The sequence below is a fragment of the Amphibalanus amphitrite genome, unplaced genomic scaffold (assembly GCF_019059575.1).
Source record: "Amphibalanus amphitrite isolate SeventyFive unplaced genomic scaffold, NRLGWU_Aamphi_draft 000184F_arrow, whole genome shotgun sequence".
NCBI classification, from domain to species: domain Eukaryota; kingdom Metazoa; phylum Arthropoda; class Thecostraca; order Balanomorpha; family Balanidae; genus Amphibalanus; species Amphibalanus amphitrite.
In genome coordinates, this window is record NW_024881679.1 from 737941 (window position 1) to 762504 (window position 24564).

Below are 24564 nucleotides of genomic sequence, written 5' to 3' on the forward strand. Positions count from 1 at the left end.
GTCACCTCTCGTCCGCTTGGATCAGCCCGGGCCACTGTTCTGCTTTTGCCTCCACCACTACCCCTACCACTACCCCTACCCCTACCACTACCCCTACCACTACCCCTACCACTACCCCTACCACTACCCCTACCACTACCCCTACCCCTACCCCTACCCCTACCCCTACCACTGCATCTACCCCTACCCCTACCACTACTACTACCCATACTCCTACCCCTACCACTACCCCTACCACTACCCCTACCACTACCCCTACTACTACCCCTACCACTACCCCTACCCCTACTACTACCCCTACCCCTACCCCTACCCCTACCCCTACCACTACACTACCCCTACCACTACCCCTACCCCTACCCCTACCCCTACCAACACCGCTGGGTCATGTCAGGTCACAGAATAATTCGTGCCATTCCATTGCCCTTACTCGATTTTGTCGGAAATGGCGCTTTGTGGCAAATGTGGCGCATTGCGGCAAATGCGGCGCATCTGTACCTGTTGTTTGAGCATGCACCCTTGCACCAAATTGTACCCTTATCGGGCCATATTTGACAAAACTGTGCGAGCTGCGGCAAAAATGGCGCCCTGTGACCAATGTGAGGCATTGCGGCAAACGCGGTTCATTTGTACAATCTTATCACAAACTGTACCCATTTAGCAACAATCAACACATTTTTTCGCCACCATTTATCAAAATCAATAATTTCACCATCCTTCAATGCGAGGCACCCGCCACCGATCGGCATGCATTTAGTCCACAAAGTTTGTCGACCCTCAATGAAGATCTACGAACCGATCAAAATTTCATTGGCGTTCTTCCGGCGCGCCCCACGCGCGAACCGTGCACCCCAGCGAGCCGAAACCTAGAAAAGGCACTGACCCGCTCTGTCACCTATAAGGTGTGCAAATTTCAACCCCCTACGATATACCGTCTGCCCTGTAGGCCGGCTAAATTGAACCCACTACACGACGTGGCGGACAGACAGACTTACAGACAGATGGATCCTGTTCAAATAGTAGTATAGATGTCGAGTAATTTTTATTAAAGAAAAAAGAAAGCTCATTATCTCCCTTTAACAGCTATGGACTCCAGTGAATGACTTCGTACTGGTTACAGCAGCTATAAACAAATTGGGACTGTGTAAACAAGCCATTGACGTGGGTCTTCCGCACAGGGTGGGCAATTATTGAGTCACGAGGCGACTGCATCGTAAGTGGGTAAATACGCACTACATCCAGTAGGGAACCCATCAATTCTAAGAAAATGGACATAATTAGCAAGCTTGGGTGTGGAAAGAGGAAAATACCTTAAAAAAAGAAAGTATTTGTCACTCAGCCCAGCTTCACGTTCATATAACCAAACTGGGGAAGTTGGGGCAATGCCGGAGTTGGGGCAAAGCCGAAATTCGAGATATTTCGAAAACCGTAAGACATGGATGCCACCTGTCAGTGATGCTCTGAAGCTTAAGTGACTACAATTATCGCATGTTTGTTACGAGTCGTCATTCGGAATACTTCGACTGTGAGGGCGCCAAGAGCGTTTTCAAGGTACGTTTCCCTTGTACTACATGCGCCTTTGAAGCTGCATTTCTTACTCATTATGCTACCGTTTGTCTGGCCAATTCGGTCAAGTAATCTTTAGCATGTCTTTGTATAAGTGTGCTGCCTATTTGAAATGTATACAGCACGTTAAAAAGTTATGGGCCTGCAAATGAAAGTATGGCTGGCTGGGGTAATGCCGAAAACGTGCGATTACGCACGTGTTAAAAGCACGCTACGTGGACTTTACTGCTGTAGAATAGCAACGCGTATTTTTAGTCACACAAATTACACTTTCAACCGACACAACGGCCTGTTACGTAAAAGGAATGATTTACCTGGCATTTTCTTATTATATCACGCAATTATAACTTCCAGTGTGCACCGCGTCCTCAAGCTCTTAAAACGCGTGTCAGCTTTGATGAATTCTGGATAAAGTTTGAGATAAAATGGCAAAACATCAATGTCGGCATTCCCCGTAGATCATTTCTTCCATTTTCGGCTTTCCCCGCAGTCCGGGGCAACGCCGAAAAAGTCACTTCTTTGATATTTTTAGTTTGTGCGCTTAACGGTATGCGAATTCATCAAATGCGCCTGGTATGTTTGAAAGGCAAAAGACTGGCCTCTCGAATGACGCCAACAAGAATAGCTTATGTTGTCTACCTTGCGTGCTACGGGCGTCAGAAAAAAAGTCTTCGGCGTTCCCCCAACTTCCCCTAGATGTTTGTAGACATCCAGATAGTCATCCAAGTTCGAGTTACCTCGACACATGCTATAGTTTTCTTTTATCATGGGTGATTTACGGCTGGTGAGAACAGCTGCCTCCACTTAAATTCACAGAAAATGGAGCGAATCTGCATATCCCCGAGTCCCGACTGCCGAAATTTCCCGATCGGTGGTAGATGTTTCACAAGCTCGTGGAGCATGCTATATTTAGTGCGGTCTCTTGCTTTGCTAATCCATCCAGGTATTTAAAACAGCTTTGCTGAATTTGTGAGACTGCGGTGGGATTCTAGGGTCAGAACACGCGGCAAAGGTGATTGCGCAATTATGAATCTTTGCCTTTTGACCGAGCCAGAGATGATGCAATTATAATGTCGTGCAAGTTAAAATTGAAATTCCGAATGTCGCATGGTTACAATTTGAAAAATACATAAATATGTAGATAGCGAGAGAGAAGCCTCGAGTCAAAGTTACAGCTTATCATGAATAGATGGATGCCAATTGTCCCGTTCATTAAACTATCCGCACTCTGTAAACCTGCGGTCTTTTGCACTGACCGGAGGATAACTCGTTCATAGCAGACAGCAATGCTGAACCGGCTCATACCAGCTTTCGCCTCGTTCTGGTCGCACAGTATGCTATATCAGTTCAGATCTCATGACAGTGGCCACCATTAGCCAAAGCCTGGAATTAAACCACGACCACGCTGCGAGCCGGTTAGCCGGAGAAAGTCCGATACCAGTTCTCAGAATGAAACACACGGTGACCGTAATTATATACACTTCTGTGCGTTATTGGAGAAACCACACCAGCCGGGGGCCAGGCCGAGTCCAAAGGTTCCGCTCGGTTCATCAGATCGACAGCTCTGACGTTAAAATGGTGACCTTCCCAGGGCATCGTCTGTGTATATCCCGGAGACGCCAGAAACGTGTCGGGTCTGTCTGTCTGAGACACACGCCAGACCGGGCCGTTTGACCCCGGGGGACCGCAAACGCCTATGAATGGCCTCGGTCATTCAGCGCCCACCTCCTTAAGTTCAGCTCCGTTCTTGTGGCCAGCTAACTTTGCCAGCCTTATAACAGTCTCAAATGTCACTTGGGACTACCAGACACACGCGCTCACTACCAGACACACGCTGTGCGCGGCAGCAGGAATTCCGAGTATGTACAGCCCACCGCTAAAGTAATGTGTGGTTTTACCAATCTCAACGGATGGCTTTGACCGACGATTTTTAAATGCGGACTGATTGAAAAGAAGACGTCAATAGATAAAGATGTAGCTGCAAGGGTGAAGATACATGTAAGCTACATTTAAAGTCTCGTTGCAGTCTGGCTGATCGTTCCTAGGCTTCAGAAGCAGAACGTAGGTACCCATGACTGAAACCACGCATTACTTCTGCTGTGGACTGTACACAAATGAATTCCTCAGCGGTGTCTGCTCCTGTCCCACCGTGCGTCTGTTCTTCCACAGTGCGGCGCGCTGTCAGAGTGACGGTGGTGACAGGGAACACGTCCATGACCTTGTATCTACCCCGCAGTGGTGTAGGTGAGTGCATGTGCGCCTCTGTATACGTGGGTGCGGTCGTGTGCGTCTGTTTCCATGACCCTCGCACGAGACGGTGTGGCACTCCCCGTTTATAAAAAAAAACATGTGACACTCCGGTTGGAGTTCCGAGTGCCCGGGTACTCACGCGGCCGCCTTGCGTTTGGTGGACACGCAGAGGTACCGCTGCACCTGGGCCTGGTTGACGCCGTAGATGGTGATCCAGGTGAAGTAGCCGCCGATCACCAGCGTCCACACTGTGTGCCGCACGCCCGGGCTCGGGTCGAAGCTGCAGACAGGGCAGAGGGGCGTTATACAGGGTCGAGACTGACGCACAGAACGAAGCGTAGTGAGCTGAGACAGGCTGGCAAATTATTAGGTACGGAAGAGGTCGAAACTGGCTCGCAGAGCAGCAGTGCATTATATTGTTTGACAGCACTCTAGCAACGGCGTCGCGGTTGCGGGCAGTATGATTATGGGACGTTGATAAAGCGCGGGTAACAGGTAAATGCGTTGCGTTTGTTCGCAAAAACCCAATGTAACATACTGGCTAGAACACACATTTTAGTTGTCATACGCTGTCTAAAAACGCCTGCATCAGCGCTTATTGTGTGATGGTCGCTATTTGCCAAACGAGTATTGCGGTACAGTATACCTGTCCTCTAGCAAACTCTCATCCGACAAACCCCCGAGTATTACGGTGCAGTATACCTGTCCCGCCCGACAAACTCCCGAGTATTGCAGTACAGTATACCTGTCCCGCCCGACAAACTCCCGAGTATTGCGGTACAGTATACCTGTCCCGCCCGACAAACTCCCGAGTATTGCGGTACAGTACACCTGTCCCGCCCGACAAACTCCCGAGTATTGCGGTACAGTATACCTGTCCCGCCCGACAAACTCCCGAGCATTGCGGTACAGTATACCTGTCCCGCCCGACAAACTCCCGAGTATTGCGGTACAGTACACCTGTCCCGTCCGACAAACTCCCGAGTATTGCGGTACAGTATACCTGTCCCGCCAGACAAACTCCCGAGTATTGCAGTACAGTATACCTGTCCCGCCCGACAAACTCCCGAGTATTGCGGTACAGTATACCTGTCCCGCCCGACAAACTCCCGAGTATTGCGGTACAGTATACCTGTCCCACCCAACAAACTCCCGAGTATTGCGGTACAGTATACCTGTCCTCCCCGTCGATTGAGGTCTTTCTCACATTGCTATTTGCAATGTATAATGCAGTAAAAATTCGTGTCCAATTGGAAGTTGCAGGCAACATAAAACGATTCAAAGCATCTGAACAGAACTTCTTCACGCTTTGAGGTGGCTAACGTTCGTCTTTGGATAGCTTACATCAGTGAGCACTGCACAACCAGACATCGTCAACCGGCTGCACAGTGCGAGCTCCGCACTCACTTGAAGAACTCGATGCGGTCTCCATTGACGGCCGTCTGCCACACCACGTCGAAGCCGCCGACGTCGATCGAGCCCTTGATAATGACGGCCATGATGGCGCCGAACATGATGATGACCTGCACGGTGTCCGTCCACAGCACCGCCTTCATGCCGCCCTGAAGGACATGGAACGGTCAGCGCAAGTAATGTCAATTACGGAAAATCGTGATACCGATACCAAACCAAATACCAACAATACACATGGAAAAAATACCGAAACCAAACCAACTTGGAAACATGAGGGAAATACCAACTGTTTACCAAATTCTCAAGCTCTTTTACATTAGAGAAGATTCATAGGTAATAGCCGTTTTCACGACGGGCTATCCGGCGAGTGCACCTGATTTGACCAAATCTGCACCTAATCTCTTTTACAGCAAATGTCTTCATTTTATGAGTTTATTTCAGTGTTTTAATCGATGATGCTCTCTGATAATACGACAAAGCAGGCATATAAGCAATTAGCGTAACCCTAGTTGGCAGCTACTAAGAGACACACTGAACCTGATCGGACCAAATCTGCACCTGATCTGCACCAGATGTGCACCAAATGTGTACCAGATGGCCGTCGTGAAAACGGCTAATACCAACAAAATACCAAATGCATTAGCCTTGAAATACAAAATACTAAGTTGGTATCGGTTCGGTATCGGTATACCAAAAAGTTGGTTTGACATCTCTAGTCAGCGCACAGACCTTACTCAACGAGAGGAATCGAAACGGCGCTGTCATAGTGAAGAATTATACTCGTAACTATAAGCTACAAAACTGGATAGCCGCCACTCATGTTATATGAAGCGGATGCACTTGATGTGATGTGAAACGGATGCACTTATTGTATTTACAAACGATACCGATGTTGGTACAAGTTGCGGAACGTGAATGTCAAAAGGCCGTATTTATGAGAAAATATCAAAGTCTACATCTACTGTAAAATGTTTAAGAGGTACCTACATTAACGACGCGCTTTCCCCGATATTGGCCACAGAGAGGAATTGATACCGACTCACCAGTGTGGTGTAGATGATGCAGACGAAGAAGATGACGCAGACCGAGAGGTAGACGTTGATTCCAGTTACTGACGACACACATAGCTTAGTTAGAAATAGCAAAAAAATAGTCGAATAAAAAAGAATGTGCATAAGCGACGCGGTGGAGACAGTGTATATTGTTGGATATTCGCTAACCGAGTGATTGATTGGACGTTGGGCATATCCGTCCCTACGTTAGCTCCCATGTTTAATGTTTAAATGCGTATGTCATGTGTGCAATTGCATGTGTGTGCCAGTTTCTGTTATGGATATGTGTGTCGGTAGGGGTCTGATTTGCTTACCTTGTGACAGAGCCAGTGAAGGGGCATACACCACGATTGCCATGTAAATGGCCTGAAACATGATAAAAGCACATAAATAATCCTTTTCAATGATGGTCGATCAAAAATCATTTTTCAAAGAACCACAAAGCAAGTTCCTATAGAAATTGTAATTGAAAGCAAATACGAATCACGGGTCTTGGAGTTAATAAAATCGCAAATAACAAAGCAGAAATCTTAATAAATACGCTGAATATTTCGGTACTGATCAGCCATGTAAAAACATAAATGGCATTCAATCAAGTAGCAATGAAATAAAAGAATAACCACACATTCACGGGCACTCCAAGTTATTGCAATCATTAATACGGCAGCCTAACTCAACTCACCATTTGAATACAGAAAATCGCTCCTCCCAACACACGGATGGTCTTTGAGAACCGCAGCTCCAAATACTGTGGATGAAAGGGAAGCCAACGGAGGAGTCAAAATGTGTTCGGGAAGAGACGTCAATTTTTAGAAAAATAACTGCAGCCCGAATGTTTGAAAATGATCAAACAAAATCTAGGCTTTTAAAACCTTACTTATATAATTCAAATAAGCAGAAAGTTGTATCAAATGTTATTGCAAGCAAACCAACACTTAATCTCATTGTCAATACAAGGAACCCCATGCATGCAACAAAGAGTTAAGACCGTACCTCGTACGCTGAGATGACCCTGAGGTCAAAGAAGATCGGCATGTAGAGATACGCTGCGGCCGGCGTGACAAGAAAGTACGAGAAGCCTATGAGCCAGTACTGTGTGCCGTTCTGATACACTTCTGCAGGAGTCCCTAGTAGAGTGATAGCCGACATAAAACTGAAATAGGGACACAGTGTTGACATCGGTGACATCGACAGTCGAGTCATCGCAGGTCAGTCTCTCTCGACTCCCCTCTCCAACCGTGAAGCAAACCATGTTCCATAGAGCTTTCTTTTCGTGCTATTTCTGCTTTTCATCTTATTTTTTATTTTGGTAGGGTAGTTTGGTATATCTCGCTGGCACTCGTTGCACTAAAAAAGGATTAAAAATGCCTACGCACATCCGTCCCTCCACTCCACCATCTCTCCCCCTTCCCACTTTATCCCCCTCCGCCCCGTCCATCACTCCACCTTCGTCCTTCCCACTTTATCCGTCCCTCCGTCCCGTCCATCCCTCCCCTTCCCACTTTATCCCCCTCCGCCCCGTCCATCCCTTCACCCGCTCCGTCCCCCTCACCTGGCTATGAGCGACATGGCCGCCGGGAAGGTGCCCATCTGACGGCCTCCGAGCAGGTACCCTTCCGTGTCTGCCATCTCCTTACTGTGACAGAGGCCGTAGTAGAGGCCAATGCCCAGAGAGATGGCCAGCAGGAGCGCAAACACCACATAGTCCACCGCTGAGAAGCGCGTCACCAGTTCATCCACGTTGATGCCGACCTTCTGAACGGTCTCGGCGACGGCAGTTACCGCGTCCGTGGCCATGGCGTCGACCGGACGGACCAGGTCAGGCCAGGTCAGGTCAGGTCAGGTCAGGTCAGGTCAGGTCAGGTCAGGTCAGGTCAGTCTGTCCCTCGGCTGAACGTGACTGTGCTGGTGGCGCTCACCGACCCCTGAAGAAGAGAGAGAAGTCACGTCAGATGGTGAGTTGCATCTGACGAGTTTGGATTCCTCATGCAGTTTGGCTTGAAAAGTGTGCGCCAAGTCGCACCCTAAATTTGAGCTTCCCAGCTACGTTGCATATTTGATAGCTGTGACTAAATGTAGACACCGGACGGTTAAGCGTTTTATGCTCGGTAATTTTTTTCTTTCGATACAACTTTTCTAGCTATCCGATTGAACTCTAACTGAGGTAATGAAATGGTAAATACTCTTGTGATTGTGACAATCTTCCTCGTTACATCTTTGTCCTCGTGTTCACCTCGCACATCAGTGATCATATGGGGTAGTGGTAATCTTTTAGCGCCGTCTTTTCAGCAAAGTAAGCATATTCGAACTTTGATTCTGGCTCAAATGAACGCATAGGTATTTACGGGAACCTTAGAAGAGGAGCCAGAAAACGGGAAGAGGCGTCTTGCCCTGCTATGTCAATGACCGGTGTTCTCCGAACATGAAAGGGTAAAAGCATCACCACGCGAAATGCAGCTGATGTTTGCTAAAGGACCCGTAACGTTTTTGAAGGACATCATTTTATAGGGGCATTATAAAAGCGTTTTTCTCTTACAATAGCCACATACTAATGCACATATTTAGGTATGCCCACCTTGCTACCGTTACAATTGTTGCACCTGACCGGGTCAGACGAGGCAGTTGGATGCGCCGCGAATAACAGGCATACGCAGCAAGGTCACCCGGACCAAGCAGTTGCATCTGCGCAACCCCAGCCGCTCGGCACCTACCCTCCGGGCATGCGATAACGGCAGCGGCGGCGGCGGCGGCGTTGGTAAAAACAGACCCGGTCCCGGCCTCGGGGAGACGGCAAAACAGCTGCTGCCTGCTACCAAGTGAAAGCGTGCTGATAGGAACACAACATTCAGAGCAGCATAACTTTTTACGCCTATCCCATCTATCTAATTGAACGTGTGCCACCTGTTCTGGAATACGCATGCTGTGGTCTGCAGATCGAGATCACGTTTGACTTCGCTCAGTTTCCCATACCTTCACATAATATTTCATATGTTTTCCGCCCCGGTAATGTTTCATAGTCACCCACAGTAAATTCGTAAATCACTTCATGAGCAAAGGACGGTGATTATAAGTTATAACATTGCTATCCGGCCGGTGGTAGAACGAATAGACGCACTGCTCAGAATATGGCTAGCAGAAATAAAGGCAAGCATCTCCTTCCATCGTTCCATGTTATCGCCTTCTACGTTTCCTCTATGGCGACCGGTCTTTCGTATCACAGGATCTCGGTCAGGTGTCATGGAGTTAAAGTCTTGTCACGTCCCTCACGGACTCCCCAGCCGGTACATCTGCGTAGTCTGTATCAACGAGTTTCCAGGGTGGTGTGGTCGTACTCTATGTACAGTCGTGACCTTGTAGTAGTGACCTTGCTGGGGGAGGACGCATGCGGCGTGGGTCTCGCCGCGGATAGATAAATTTTTCCCTGAGATGCCTGGAAAACACTGCTCTGTGTTGAATTAACTATCGCATAAAACAATAGACGCAAAATGTTTGCAGATAGGTAATAGGTATCTTGGTCCTGTCATGCATAATGACTGTGTTGCCTGTTTAAAGTGTGTAGCGTTTTGTATAAACAGACAATTATAAAACTAACCTTAAAATGCAGATTTTGATTTTGAGAACTGTGCAGAAATTGCAAAAAAATCATGACGTTTCACACAGTAATCTTGGATTCACAACGGTGGAGTAAATAGTAAGCTTTTTGTATTAGAACTCAGAATGTTAGTTTTCGTGACCGCACCCATTCTCTAGCCCTCGCACGACCAGGCCATTTCTCATAACACGAACGACCAGGGGGGGGGGGTTGTTACGACCCCCCCCTGGCGTTTCGAAACAGAAGGTCGTAGAGCTTAGCGGAAAAAACCAACGGATTGCTCTCAACGAGATCTCGCGATTGGTGGTATATTTTTTGGTCCTAGGTCAACATTTGACCTACTTATGACCGGTCAAAGGTCAAATTTTCCGAAAAAATCAAACTTTTTCAACTTTCCGCGGCGATTGCGGCAAAACGGTGGGAGATATCGACTTGAAACCTTCACTATCGTGTTCCTTGATCAATTCTCTATCGTTTGGTATGTATTTCGTTTCCCTAGCTCTAAAAATGGCGCGTTGGGAGCGCCGGAAGTCGGCAAGGTCACAGTCGGCGGCAGAAATTCGAAAAATCAAAATTTAAATTTTTGAAATCTGATTGTATTTTTGGATTTGGGAGGTCCATTTGCTCCCTATAGAAGCTAATATTGCTGCATATTCCCATTGAGGTGACAAGAATTAGCAAAATAGTGGTTCGGGCGCTTTTCAAAAATAGTACCGGACGCTGTTCCTCTTGTGACGTCATAGCTCCGTGACCTGACCTGACCCGGTCAATTTTCTTGCACCACACGATAGCCAATGCTTGCCCCAGCATGCATGGGAAGTTTCATCATGATCCATCAAACAATGTGGGTATCACCGGCAGAAAACCTAGGGATTCGGCGCACACGTTTGGTAACTGTCGGCCGGAGGCTGTACCTCTTATGACGTCATAACTCCATGACCTGACATGACCCGATCAATTTTTTTTCGGCAAAAGATGCGCAAAGGTTGCCCCAGAGGGTATTGAAAATTTCAGCCCGCTACGACGAGCCGTTTAGCGTGCACTTCGAAAAAACCTCAGGGGGGTTGATACAACCCCCCCCCCCCCTAGGCGTTCTAGGGCTAGCCTTGGACAACCACTCTGTGGGGGCCTCGGCTCGGCACCAGCGGGCTTCTCATTCTGTGCTCGACAAGGCCCGGTAACCGGCCACTCTGCGCCTCCTTTGACGTCACGACAATGCCCTGAGGCCATCTCTGTGTGCACCGGGCGTGACTGCTGGTTGTTGCAGGCCAACTCAGCAGTCAATATTCGTCGCCGTACGTACCTGGCTGTCGTCGGCGGCTCTTGCATCACGATCGCTTTCATCTTTACTTGGCTCTCCCGCGCCAAAAACAAAAACAAAAAATGCAAAGACGCATGCTTTAATAAACTTCAGTTAAACCAAAACTGGAGGTGCGGGAGTGTGCATTGTGCAACTATGCAACTTATGTATCTCACTCTCATTGTTCTGAACATGTCGGAAAACATGTCCAGCGTGTGAAGGCACTGTCGCTCCGAGCGTAGCCGGTGGTAGGCCACTAGCACAGTTACGATACCTGCTCTGGGAACGGGCCCCGCCCCGGTAGCGGTTTGGAGGGGACCTTGAAAACGTGCCCCGCCCGCGGCTGCTCGGCGTCGCTCGGCTGCCTCTCCCTCTGAATGCGACTGTTCCGTGTAGCCCTGGTTGGTGCCCATCACGGCACGTTTTTAGGGGCGCTCTCCGAAGGTCATCGCCAGTGCTCAATGCTCATACATGTGTGTGAACTGTATAATGTATCGTGTATGCACACATGAGGCTGGAACAAGCCAGCTGCCTGGTGATGTGATCTGCGGTTCGTCAGATGAGGAGGTGTGTTTGGCCAAGAGGGAGTATGGGGCGACGGTATAGCAGGCAGTGTGGTGGATACTACTTCGATACACTTAAAGTGTATCTAAATAGTATCTAAGTTTACGGGTAACGTAGTTAGTAAGACGATTATCCCAACAAAAAATTAATTTACCGCGGGATAACGCAAACGGGAACCCGCCATTTTTATTCGGTGATGTGATTTTTCGGCGTTTATCAATGCAGCCTCTCCCAACATGTCCGTTTCATCTAGCCGAGCTGCAGCCGCTGCTGGCTGGGGCCGGTTGAGTCAGCTCTTCTCATGTCTCCCCTATCCTCTCTCCACAGCCTTGAAACAATCGAAGGCCCCTTCCCTTCCCCTGCAGTCTGCACCCCCTTCCCTCCCCAGTCCCCACACATATATCGATCCATATATGACGTTCAGGAAGAAGGAACAGGACTGGACGGGATCTCATTGCGATACACCTTTTCCCTGTTCGGCGAGGTGAGAACTGAGGCCAGCACACCTCCAGCTGGCATCACAACGTGGCACGTGGCGGCGCCGCTGGCAGCAGGTCCTCCCTGTCACGATCAGCGCACGTGAGCCTGCATATGATGCAGTGCATTCTGAAGCGACGTGAGCGCCGTGCGACAGCACACAGTTCTCGAGACAACCACATGAAATCTATGGATACCCCTGATGACAGTCCGCAAATTCTGGACTGCCCGTATACTGTACAGTTCGATACGATCCGGACTCCGGACTGTCCGGGTTGCGGACCGTCCGGCACAGTTTGTACAGTCCGGCACAGTCCGGACCGCTTTAGAGTGGAGAGACCATGAGTAGCGCTCAGAGTCAATGGGATTTGGAGCAGGTCCCACAATGTTGGGCATATGTTTATGGGATTGTTTATGACTTCACTCTTAAACAGTGCTGGCTGCTGTGTTGTCACGGTGCCCGGCCATGAATTGGTCTCAAAGCACGTACAAAGGTTATTTTACTGGCAAGACATGGAAAGCGCCTCCCAAATGGTTTTCCTTTCCTACATTAGGTTATAGGTACAGGTACACCTATATGAACGTTCCATTGATGATAAGAATCGACTTCTAACAGTCTGCATCCACTGAAACCACCAAGTCATGGTAAATCCCGTAATCCCATAGGCTATAATCCCTTGAGCACGCCTCGCGTCTTCTAATTGACACAGACGTATGCCCGTTAGTCATAACGAATACAATTCAAAACTTTCCTATTTTAGGATTTCTTTCTTTATATGACAAGTAGAATTTACCTATATACAGGGTGCAGTGCATGCAGGTACTGTGGCAAAACACTGAAACACCTATATAGGTAATGCGTACATTTATTTTGATAAGAAATGTATAACGAATTTGAAAGTCATAATTAACAGCGCCAGATGAGAGTTTGTTTTGTAAGACCGTGTACTAAATTCGAGTGCTGATGGAGTCAAGGTGCGCCGTGCCGCTGGTATTCGAGAAGTCCTCTTTAACGAAAAAAAGGCAATTGTACCTGTAAGTTTGAAAATTTTTGTCTAAAAATACGGAAGTCAAAGCTCAAAACTAACTTGCTTCGAGGTCATGCCCTTTTGTATAAACACGGGTACAAAAAAGTGGCCTTCTGGAGGCGTGAAATGTTAATACAGGGATAAGGCGGCGCCCGGCACGGTGGACAACAAGAAAAGTTTATCTTTCGCAGAGCGTTGCAGTCACTTCTCAGCAAGACGGCATTCGCCAGAAACGGCCGCACAGAGGACACAGTAGGTATGATCCTACAAAACAAACAAATATCGAACAGGACTTTGCCTATAGAATTAGTTCGTGGCATATAGGGATGCGATCGCCACGCAACGCGTAACCTGTGTACAAAAATGCAGTCGTCACAACCATAGTTCTTTGAAAACGTTTTCTTATGGTGTATGACCGGTTATGAGGTATTACGTGCAGGTTTGCTACTTGCCATCAAAGAAATATCTCCTAATACTAGATTCGGTAGAAAGGACGGTTTGCTGTTGTAAACAAAATCAGTTTGCGCATATGTTTGCATCATAAATATTATATGAAAGAATAAACAAAGACGTGACACTGAGCGTTACCACACATGCTGCCAGTTTTTATACGCTTCAAATATTTAAAAACTGTTTGTGGACATGGGTTTTGCTAAAGTGTGGCAATTTGGAAACACTTACCAAACCTAAGACTCGCTTTGAAGGCATCATAAAAGTTGTTTTTCGTTTAGCGCATGCCGCGGAGAATTTAGGTTGAAATTGACACTCGAGAGGGACATGTCTGCGGCTCAGTGAAATGGAGGTAGATGCTGTACAGTCTGTCTTAAAAGTACCGCGCAAAGTGGCGGTGGATCCATCAAGCCTGACCGAGAAAGGGCCTGTTTTAATTTAAAAGTCACCGACCAATTGACCTAGGGAATGGATAAGGATGTCAGTTGCTTCAGTGACCCAAATTTAGCAGGCCCTTGCTCAGTCAGGCTCGATGGATCCACCGTCACTTTGCGCGGTACTTTTAAGACAGACTGTACACCTGACTGACCTGCCCGCAGAGTCCTCTCGCCCTGGGTCCGGCCGCTCCGCTCCGTCCACGAGTAGCCGCTCGTGCTCGGGCCGCTCGCGCACTGGCCGCGGGCTGGGAAAGTGGCCGACTGGACAGCGGCGCCACACAGCACTGAACAGCCGTCCCTGCGCGCCGCGCGGTCACCGACGTAGTGTGCAGACGGCCCGTACAGGACGACCTTCAGCGCGGCTCGCGGACGGGCCCGCCCCGCGCCCCGCGCGCTGCGCCGCGCACCAGGTGAAAACACAGCACGCCCCGCCCTCGGCTGACCTGCCGCACCACAACAGCAGGCAGCGGGCGGCCCGCAGCCTGAGTCCTCTCGCTGCAACTAAAGCCGAGAAGGACGAATTGAGGACCCCTGAATATGGGTTGGACCAGTGTGGGGGTCATCATTACTGTTCGTGGCGCGCTCTGAACGTCTCCTGGTGAATGGAGGTGAGAAAATCCTTTGTTGAAACAACTAAGTATTTTGTGCTATCTTTGTCGAGAAGACAGCGCAATACTTGCTTCAATGAGGCGATGATTGGCAGAAAAACAGCAGGGTTATGCTGCTGCAGACAGGTCTATTGCAATCAAAGCGAGCTTACGTGATTCAGTCATCATAATGAGGGGGGAGGGGAGGGGGGCATGATTATACCGTCAGAGTGTGGAGATGTGGCCTATTACGGTGGATGGCGGAAGTCGTGAAAAATATCGCCATGAGATAAAGGAACTATTGCACTTGAAGCTTGAAGCATGCATATAAGCAATTAGTACAACCCTAGCTGATAGCTACTAAGAGACACACTGAACCTAATTTGACCAAAGCTGCATCTAATCTGCACCAGATGTGCACCAAATGTGTACCAGATGGCCGTCGTGAAAACGGCTATTGTATACCTACGTTATGGTGTGTGTGATCTAAGCTCTTTAGATGTATTCCAGCAAATATAACGACAATAAATCCCTAGAAGTTTCGGCCACAGGATGGCTTCGTCACCAGATCGTAACCACGCTCCACAGCGGTCGGCACTCTCTTTTTGCCTCTCTTTTTTTGGGAGGAAAGGCTTGCTTCAAGACTTCATCATGATGCTGACCGATAAGTGCGTGTCATCGGGCGTTCGCTGTGTTTACTCCGCTCATCTCTGGGACCACACGCATACCGTGTAGATCCGAGTTCGAGCCAGCCGACCCATTTGTCGGCACACAGCCGGTCAACAGACGTCTTGGCGAGCCTGATTAGTGATCGGTGATAATCCGCCTGCACGGGCTATGACTGGTGCTTTCTGACTTTCCTGCTGAGTCAAACAAAAGTGCCCCAGCTTCGCGGTATTTTACCCAACTAACTAGCCCGAAAGGCCTCCTTTTGATGCGCAGGCAGGGCTTTCCGCAACCGTCAGAAAGCTGTTGTAATTTCTCTGTGGGTAGCTGTTTGCCACACATTTGTCCTGGAAGCCAACTAACTGTGCTCAGCTTTACGAGGCCATCGCCTACCGGCCGACCACCCAACTGACCGAATGACCGCTCAAACGAACCAACCGATCAACCACCCAAACGAATCGACTGATCAACTACCCAAACGAGCCAACCGATCAACCAAACGAACTGAGTGTTCGACTTTCCGACCGCCACGACGCGACTGTTCCATGGCACACGTTGTGAACCAGCCCAGTGCTGCGGAGTCGACAGATTTTCGGTGACTCCGATTCCGACTCCAACTCCGGTTTCCAAAGGTGACTCCGACTCCCATTCCGACTCCCTTCAGAACTGCCGACTCTGATGGACTCTGACCGTCTCCGACTACAACTCTGACTCTGACTCCGCAGCCCTGCGCCCGCCTTCACCGTACAAGGGTGCCGCTGATCTGTTGACTGACCATTGACCACTGACCACCGACCACTGACCACTGACCACTGACCAGTGGCGGTATAAACCGCCGGGAAGTCCTAGCCGATACCTGGGCGCTCCGACCGGTACGTGCCCACCTGAGTCCGATTCCATTGTAAACACAGCTGGCTGCACTCAGGGGAGAGGGGGCTACCCCTCCCCACCGTCCCCGTCGAGCTTTGCTGCCTGATGCAAGCTGCCGAACAGGAAAGAGCGCCGAAGTCAGGAGTGGAATAGTGCCGAGGAGAGATGCAAAAGCCAAGAAGCATCATTGTTTTCTCCGAGCTAGCGTCTTATGGATGGTTTTCACTTGTCAACTTTGCTCTTTGGGGTTATTCCGTGAAATGATGCACTGTCGATGAGTTTAACGGCTATTGAAGGCATGTAATGAATTTAAAATTACGGTTACATGCGAAAGCTCAGCCTTTCCAAGATATTTCTATTAAATAGACCAGATACAGGTACCTACCTATAGGGAAGTGTTGGCTAAGTTATGGTTTTATGTGGTGATGAGCAGTAAACACACAAAGAAACGAAATTTCCGTGACACATTTCAGACCTACATATACTGAGCAGTGAGCATACAGCATAGGAATTAGGACTTAAAGGAAATAGTTCACTTTCACGAAATTATATTTTTTGCAATGGATTTATGATTTTTTATGTTCAAAATGATCAGCAAAGAAAATAAAACCTTTTTATAACAAAATATTATTTTCTATATTTTTGATATAGGAAGAACTTTTCAGTTTCTGTAAGGCACACGCGATCCAGTATGAAAAGAGCATGGGTCCCGAAAATTCTTCAGAAGCTAGAGAAATTATCGCGGCCACCGGCATTTGGGCGATCTGCTCATGCTTTGTTACTGGAGCGCCTCTGAAGAATTTTCTGAATAATTTTCTTTTGTTACTGGAGCGTTTCTGAAGAATTTTCGGGACCCATGCTCGTTTCATACTGGATGCAAATATATGCAAGGCACACAACCTCAACGCAAGGCACCTTTTTCGGGACGAGAAATAGAATATCTTTGCCTAGGGTGATCGTTGGGCTGTAAAAGCTCCTGATTTATGCTCGTCTCAGCCCAAGCTACGGAACTGCTATTCCAGTTAAAAACCCATGTTAAAATGTGAACTATTTCCTTTAAAAGTTCATTCAAGGTACTTTTTGGCTCCTAGTTATTCATTGTTTTCCTTTCGAATTTTCGACCATGTCGCATCGAGGTCGTTGTCAAGAAACATGGCAACAATCCAAATTGTTGCCGTTTCTTGACAACGACCTCGCTGTGCAGAGGTCGAAAAAAAACGAAAACATCATGACTATCGAGTAGCCGAAAAAAACGTACCTTGAATAAGATGCCTTGTTATAAAAGCTTGAAATTATACGCTTAAAAGCTCAAAAGACAGAAAAAAAAATTGTAGTCGTTGGATAGATAACAGAGCGCAACCGTAAGACGATTTTCGAAACCAGCGCCCCGGATAACCGTTCCATTGATCAGCAATCTGCAAACACTCCCATGGGAGTGTGAAGTCGTACGGTGCGGTACGTAGGGTGTTGGGAGGTCAACACCGCGACATGTTGGCAAGATGGACTGCTGGACACTGGAACATTAGCATAACTAGATATTCAAACGCTGGGTTCCTCGCTGACTGTATGATGCAACTCATTCATGTTTCATTGATGCAGTTGCTTCTCATTGTAGTTGTAGTCGAAAATTTCGTCTTAGTAAAATAGTATGTATTCCGTTGCTAGGCTTCGGATAAATGAAATCTTTCCAGACTGATTTTTCATGATATTGGCTACTTAACCCGTGCCGGGCCGGTGCTCGGCGCCAACCGCGCCGGAACGGGGGATGTTTCAATCAGAGTAGGTATACATATATACCTATAGTATAGATATATGCTGGGCCACGTAGCGACACGCGGTAAGCGGCATTCGAAAGAACGTCCAAAGCATGACGAAAATACATCTGTGACATTTTTTGGTCGGGTCACAGGTCAGTTCACCAGAGGTAACATGCTGCCTATTTCAGCATTTTTCGAAAAGCGGCGTACCTATAACTCGGGAATCAAGAGCGGCCGCATTTATTTTTTCATCGTCATCAGTGCCCATTATTTTTTTATTTTTACAATATTTTTTAGCGCCGCAGTATCACGCATTCGATAGCCCTTTCAACGCTCTATCCGATTAAGCTCTCAGATTTGACCTGGGACTAGCGATTTAGCCTCCAGAGGGCAATAACTAGAAAAATAGCAGTTGTTACGATTTTTTCTGTAGGTAAAAGGTAACTTTTGACTCAAGATAGGCACAGCATTTAATTTGCCAGCATCGTGTTCCTCTCGTCGAGAAGCGTCGAATGAACTACATTTTTGACATTGAAAGGTCATTTTCAAAAGTTGACCTAAGGTCAAGGTCAGACCTGACCGGAAAAGGTCATGTTACATATCATAGTCGATCCATATCACCAATTTGAACACGTCTAAGTTGTTTTCATCGATATTTAGTAGGTATGGATGAGACAACATCTTATGATTATAAAGCATCAAATTTATAGTACAACCATGTATTGTTATAAACAAATATAAACAATTAGCTTATTACTAGCATATTAGCCGTTCTCACGACGGGCTATCCGCCGAATGCCCCTAATTTGACCCATGGGGCAAGTGCCGCAGGCCATAAGCACGGCGACTGGCCTTGCCCAGGCAAACGCCAATTTCATGTTATGGCGAATTGCCGCCTGGACGAAAAACCCCTTTGACCTACCACTCAGCCACCGCCCTTAGAGCAGGCACTAAGACCTGTGTATGCCGACGAAACGGTAACAGGGACAGGTGCCGCCGGTCAAATTACGGTGACCAGCCTTGCCCGGACTACACCAATGTTCTGTATTGGTGAATACTAGTGATGTCAGTTACGGAAAATCGGAATACCGATACCAAACCAAATACCAACCAAAACCGTGGAGAAATACCGAAACCAAACCAACTTGGGAACATGAGGGAAATACCAACTTTTTACCGATTTCTTAGCCTCTTATACATTAGTGGGGGTTCATGATACCAACAAAATACCAAGCACATTAGGATTGAAATATCAAATACCAAGTTGGTATCGGTTTGGTATCGGAATACCAAAAAGTCGGTATCCGATTGACATCTCTAGTGAATACCGTCGGGACGAAAACTGCCGTGGGCCCTTAACTCGGCTAACGCCTTGGTGCTAACCGTCACCGCCGATTGACCGCCGGCGTACGCCGCCGGTCGCATAGACAGACACCCGCCTCGCAAAAAGGTACCAAAACTGGTAGCATGCGATATAGCCACGGGCCCTATGAACGGCTCTACGCCACAGTCTATCCTCGGTAAAAATAAATAACCGTTAGCCTACTAAGGCGACCCCACGAACGACAACCTCGATTTAACGCGCAACACATGCTATAAGGGCACTGGGCGGTGTGCAGTCCTGCCACGCACAGCCGCCAGGAATCGGCTAGCCTGACTTTTACCTTGATGCGTTGTATGTCAAAGCAGTGCGCGCGCACCCGGTCGCTCTCGTGACCGGTCACCGAAAGGCCGCGCCGCCGCGCCCCACCCCGCGAGGTCGCGTGCGTGACGTCACTGCGCGCGCAGGTCAGCGAGCCGAGCGATAAAAGAGTTTTGGGGTAAAGCCTGCGGCCTCCCCCAAAACCGCCATTTACAGCAAATATCTTCATTTTATGAATTTATTACAGTGTTTTAATCGATGATGCTCTCTGATAATATGACAAAGCAGGCATATACTCGTAAGCAATTAGTGCAACCCTAGCTTATAGCTACTAAGAGATACACTGAACCTAATTTGCACCAAATGTGCACCAAATGTGTACCAGATGGCCGTCGTGAAAACGGCTATTATCTCATCCATGGCTATACCATGTCTCTATAAAAAGTTATTGTCAAAACATTGCTGGAGATCATTCATGGCCTGAGATGACCTCGCGGACATATAGGAAGGGGTCACAAGTGCAATTTTCCTATTCAATGTGTCAAGTGTAGGTTCGGCTCTAGCGAGATTAAGCGGTATGTTTTGCACTTTTACCTTTCCGGTTATATCTCAGAAACTAATCGATCTACGATGAAGCCATTTTACACGATCATGGCCGGCTTGTGAACCAACAAGTCGATCGCATCTTCAACACTTGAAACCTTAACCCTCGCCGGCCGAGGGGGGAGCGGGTGCCGCCCCCCCCCCCCCATAGGTTTTTTTTTGCGATAGCTCCGAACACGCTGGTGATAGAGAGCTGAAACTTGGCATACCTAACCTTTGATTCAAGCCGAATCTTTTGACACCAACCGCATTTTCAGGTCAGGTCAGGTCACCGACCTATGACGTCATAAGTGAACCTCTGCACGGTCTTCATATGTCGCAACTTCGCAACGCCCTCACTGCCAAAGGAGCTTTCACAGGGAAATGAAACTTGCAGTATCTAGTATCCATTACGAGTCTCACAACTTGTATATCTCGGATTTTTCCTGAAGGTCATATGAGGTCAGGTCATTTTCGTGACCTCACCATTATAAGTCAATGGAGAAAAATGAAAACTGCTATTCTGGCGCCGGGAACGATCTCCAACTATCTCAACTCATCTCAAGCACACATAATCGTGATTTAATGCACTCCTTGCAAGGTTAGATGCGTCACTTTTGCAATGGTGACCTTGCGTGACGTCATTTATGACATCATCAAGGTAATATTAGTTTTTCGTCAATACCTAACTCCCGATCAAATTGAGCTAGCGAGTTGGGAAAGCCACCAATGGACTCAGGAGACCTGCCGAATCGAATGATATGCGAAATGACCTCTTTCGACCAACTTCGTGACCTGGGGGCGCTGACCTGACCGTGACCTGAGGTCAACACCCTAAGTTGACCTGACCCAAACAAAAAGTATATCATTTGACGCGCCTGAGCGAGGCGAACACGATGCTGCCAAAATGGCGGCTCTGCGGCCGTTTTTTTTTTTGCGAGGCTATTCACCAAAAGCTGAACCGTACCTTGGGGCACTTGACCTGACCTCAGAGGTCACCGGTCGACCTAGGACCTTAAAATCGGGTACCGTTCTCTGCGTCTCGTAACGGCGCACACGCTCGTTTTTTTTCCGCGACGCGCTAGCTCCACCAGGGACGAAACGGCGAGGGGGGTCGTACCCGCCCCCCCTCGGCCGGCGCGTATGTGGAAAACCAATAGGTCCGGCGAGGGTTAAGACGACGAAGATAGCCTCAAGTACCTACACTAAATTTTCTAGGTGCAAGACCTATACCGCTAAAACCCGCGAGATCTGTAGGGTAAGGTGCCTAATTAGCGACCCTTTCCGATTTGCGACCTACCTCCTTACAGAAAAACTGGCAGGAGAAAACGGGGTAAAAACATCGTCAAAAGGTCAGCCATACTTTGGTTAACAAATTAAATTATTTTCCGGTCGTCGATGTTTCTGGTGGGACGTTTCAGGTGAGTTTAAATAAAAATGACGAGTTTCTTATCCAAAAAGTGTGTGTTTGGGCCCTCTCTGATGAAAAGCGATGCACATTAGGATGATGCACCTTTTTTATTCTGAATCGACATTCCTTTTTCAATTGATTGCCGTTTTCCCATAGTGAATCGCTCAACTGTGCACAGCATGGCGGTTAAAAATGTGTCGCAACTCATATTTCCTATTTGCGCCTGACATGGTCGCAAATAGCTCAAGAAGGGAAAGAAAGGGGAAAAGGGAGAAATGAAAATGAGGTGTTGCTGAAGCTTGCAATGTGTGGCAGGGGATGCCAAATGTCGTCACCGACTGCAGGGGTGCCGAATTCAGCGCGGACCTCAAATATCATACGATATAGCCCGCAAAATTTGGGTTTCCGCCTTCTTTTCGCCTTCAGTGCATCACGTGATCAGTTTTTACTTACGTAAATGTGTTGGATAAACGTGCATGTTCGAGTGATTGAGTGCTTTGCGTATAGGTTACCTTTTTGAGATCATATTTCATCTTTTCAGGCGTCGCATTTTTTGCCATTTTTAATATGGGGAAACCCATAGACTTATTAGCGACCCTCCCCGGTCGCTAATCGGGAAGAGTTCCCTATTAGCGTTTTTTGCAATGGTCTGCCAAAATGCTCACTACAAATAAGTTAGTGAATATTGGGGCAGAAAATGACTATATTTTAATAGAAAAATGAACGATCTCTCCGAAAATCAAGCCAGTAATACAGTGGCACCCACAGAGCGTGAGCAATGACGGTTCAAATTAAGGGGGTCGCTAATTAGGCACCTTACCCTACCTGTATCCCGATGTAGTGTCTAGAATCAAGAATGGCGTTCGCTCAAAGCAGGCACCTTTCAATTATCTCCTTTTGACGTACTAATAATGGACACACTCCATAAGCTAAGTGCTATATAAAAACGACCATTCTGTCGTGTGCTATTGACCATATCGTTAGAAATACCTGTTAGAAAGGACGAGGGTTTAAACGACTCCAAACGATCGGCTTGGACATTCGGAAAATAAGTTACAGAGTAACGACACCCAATGTGGCGGCCTTGCTTTGTATCTACAATCGTACAATGTGCGCAGTATCAGCCACAAATCCCCTGGCCAATGGCCATGCCTACTGTTCCCAATCATTATGATACATACGAGTACACGTTTACCACAATCTATATGTCTATCATGCCTCTATGTAAACAGTTCGTCCGATGACGGCATTAGTTTCAACTTTCCAGTCGCGGCTGAGGTGCCCCCTCATCGGACTGGTCCGGGCCTCCCAATGACGTCACACTGACGTCATATGGTGCCGTACCGGCCGAGTCGGAGAGTGCATTGGTACAATTGAGTCGTGGGGCGACGTCTGCAGTGCTGCGATAACGGGAGACCAGGAAAAGCCGCTAACGCGGGGCATTCCCGTCCTATTCATCAGCAGCGTGAACAGTTTTCGTGGGGTGCTTGCAATGCATTGGATTGATCATACAGTCATTGCAAGAAATGAGCGCCAAGCGGGGTGTTCCAAAGGTGGGCCTCCATAGAAACAGTCAATATGACAGCAGTCTGCGTCACTGAAAACGGCACATTTCCGTTCAGGTAATGCAAAAACTAAGAAATCTAAGCCGATCAACAATCTCACACAGTGGTGATCACGCAGTTGCGACACTGCCCTGGCTCGATAAGCTAACTGAAAGACATGGTCGGGATCACGGATTCACGGCAGTGAACGCAGTTGCTCGAATCTGGTTCGAGAACCGTCCCGGCTCTACCTTTCATCTGTAAGGCCCTGACGGCTAAAAAAGTTGTCCACTGGCAAAAAGTTGTCCAGTATTCGGGATTGACTTTTGTTCGGTTGCAGCGATGATATGCCGCGTACGGGCCCGTCAGCGAGCGTGGCGAGCCTCGTGCGGCTGTGGCTGTCGGACTCGGGTCCTCGCCTGCAGCAGTTGGCTAACCTACTTCAGTAGACCGGCGGCAGCCGCTCAATTCGGACGGGAGAGGGTTGTCTGTCAAGGCCAGCGTCTCTGAACGACGGCGGGACGGTCCAGCGAGCACTAGCGCCAATCACAAGACAGCCTTTTTTACATGAATCTATGTAGACGATAGTCAGGAACAGGCCCGCTGCCTCGGACAAGTGCACCGGTACAGAGATGTCCACTTTTTCAGCGTTTAGAGCTGATCGTCGTTATACCTGTACCGCTGACCTGCGGTCAGCTTAAGCGCTTTGCACACTTCGTCAAGCTACAGGTGTCTAGCAATCAGGAGCCAACAGGAGCTGACTGAGCAGGATGATCATATCATCACCTGCCTGCACAATAGCCAGGAGACTCGATCAATGTATGTGCATTGCAGAAGAGGGGCCAAGGCCAGGTCTATTTTAAGCCGGCTGGAATCACTCGCTATTTAACATATGCTCGCCTATGCAATAGGGCTGAGCCGGGGGTGAAGTGCAACGCCAGTCTCCATGCAATTTATATTAGACGACGCACAGGCGACATTCAGCCTACATTCTGGCAGACGTCTGAAAACTTGGGTCATTGCCGTGCTGAGTGTGACGCGTCGGTCGCATAACTTACGACCGAATATTTGAGTGTAGTTGATAGACGCAGTCATTTAACTTCTCAAGTGTTTAACTATGTACTGGGTGATTTACCGTACTGAGAACATTCCGGTATCAGTTGCGGAGAGCTCCAGCGCCATATTCATTGACACGTTCTATGAAAGTATTACCTAAATACCAGTTGAGGCTCACGTCGGCAAGTGATTTCAGTAGCACCCTCCACCCCAATAGGCCGCCTCAATGAGCGTCGGACGTTACTGGGCACGTTCCCCGTTCAGTACACCCGCCCCTCCGACCGGTCACAGACTCACCACCATTGACGACAGGCGATGAC

The 24564-nt window shown here is 48.1% G+C and overlaps 1 protein-coding gene across 2 annotated transcripts in view; it reads right to left on the reverse strand.

Annotated features, from left to right (window-relative positions):
- The window catches only part of LOC122384260 (sodium-coupled monocarboxylate transporter 1-like), a 40465-nt gene extending 20723 nt beyond the window's left edge, over positions 1-19742 (reverse strand). The window contains exons 1-8 of one of the 2 annotated variants that reach the window (XM_043371457.1): positions 19674-19742; positions 7834-8206; positions 7275-7434; positions 6964-7029; positions 6596-6647; positions 6273-6340; positions 5224-5378; positions 3956-4096 (exon numbers count right to left, since the gene is read on the reverse strand). In XM_043371457.1, coding sequence (XP_043227392.1) covers positions 3956-4096; positions 5224-5378; positions 6273-6340; positions 6596-6647; positions 6964-7029; positions 7275-7434; positions 7834-8078 — 887 coding nt within the window. In that variant the 5' untranslated portion in view covers positions 8079-8206; positions 19674-19742. Of the gene's footprint in view, positions 1-3955; positions 4097-5223; positions 5379-6272; positions 6341-6595; positions 6648-6963; positions 7030-7274; positions 7435-7833; positions 8207-14281; positions 14629-19673 lie in introns of those variants that run through there. The other variant, XM_043371456.1, reaches the window with a different exon arrangement.
- Between the last annotated feature and the right edge of the window lie 4822 nt (positions 19743-24564).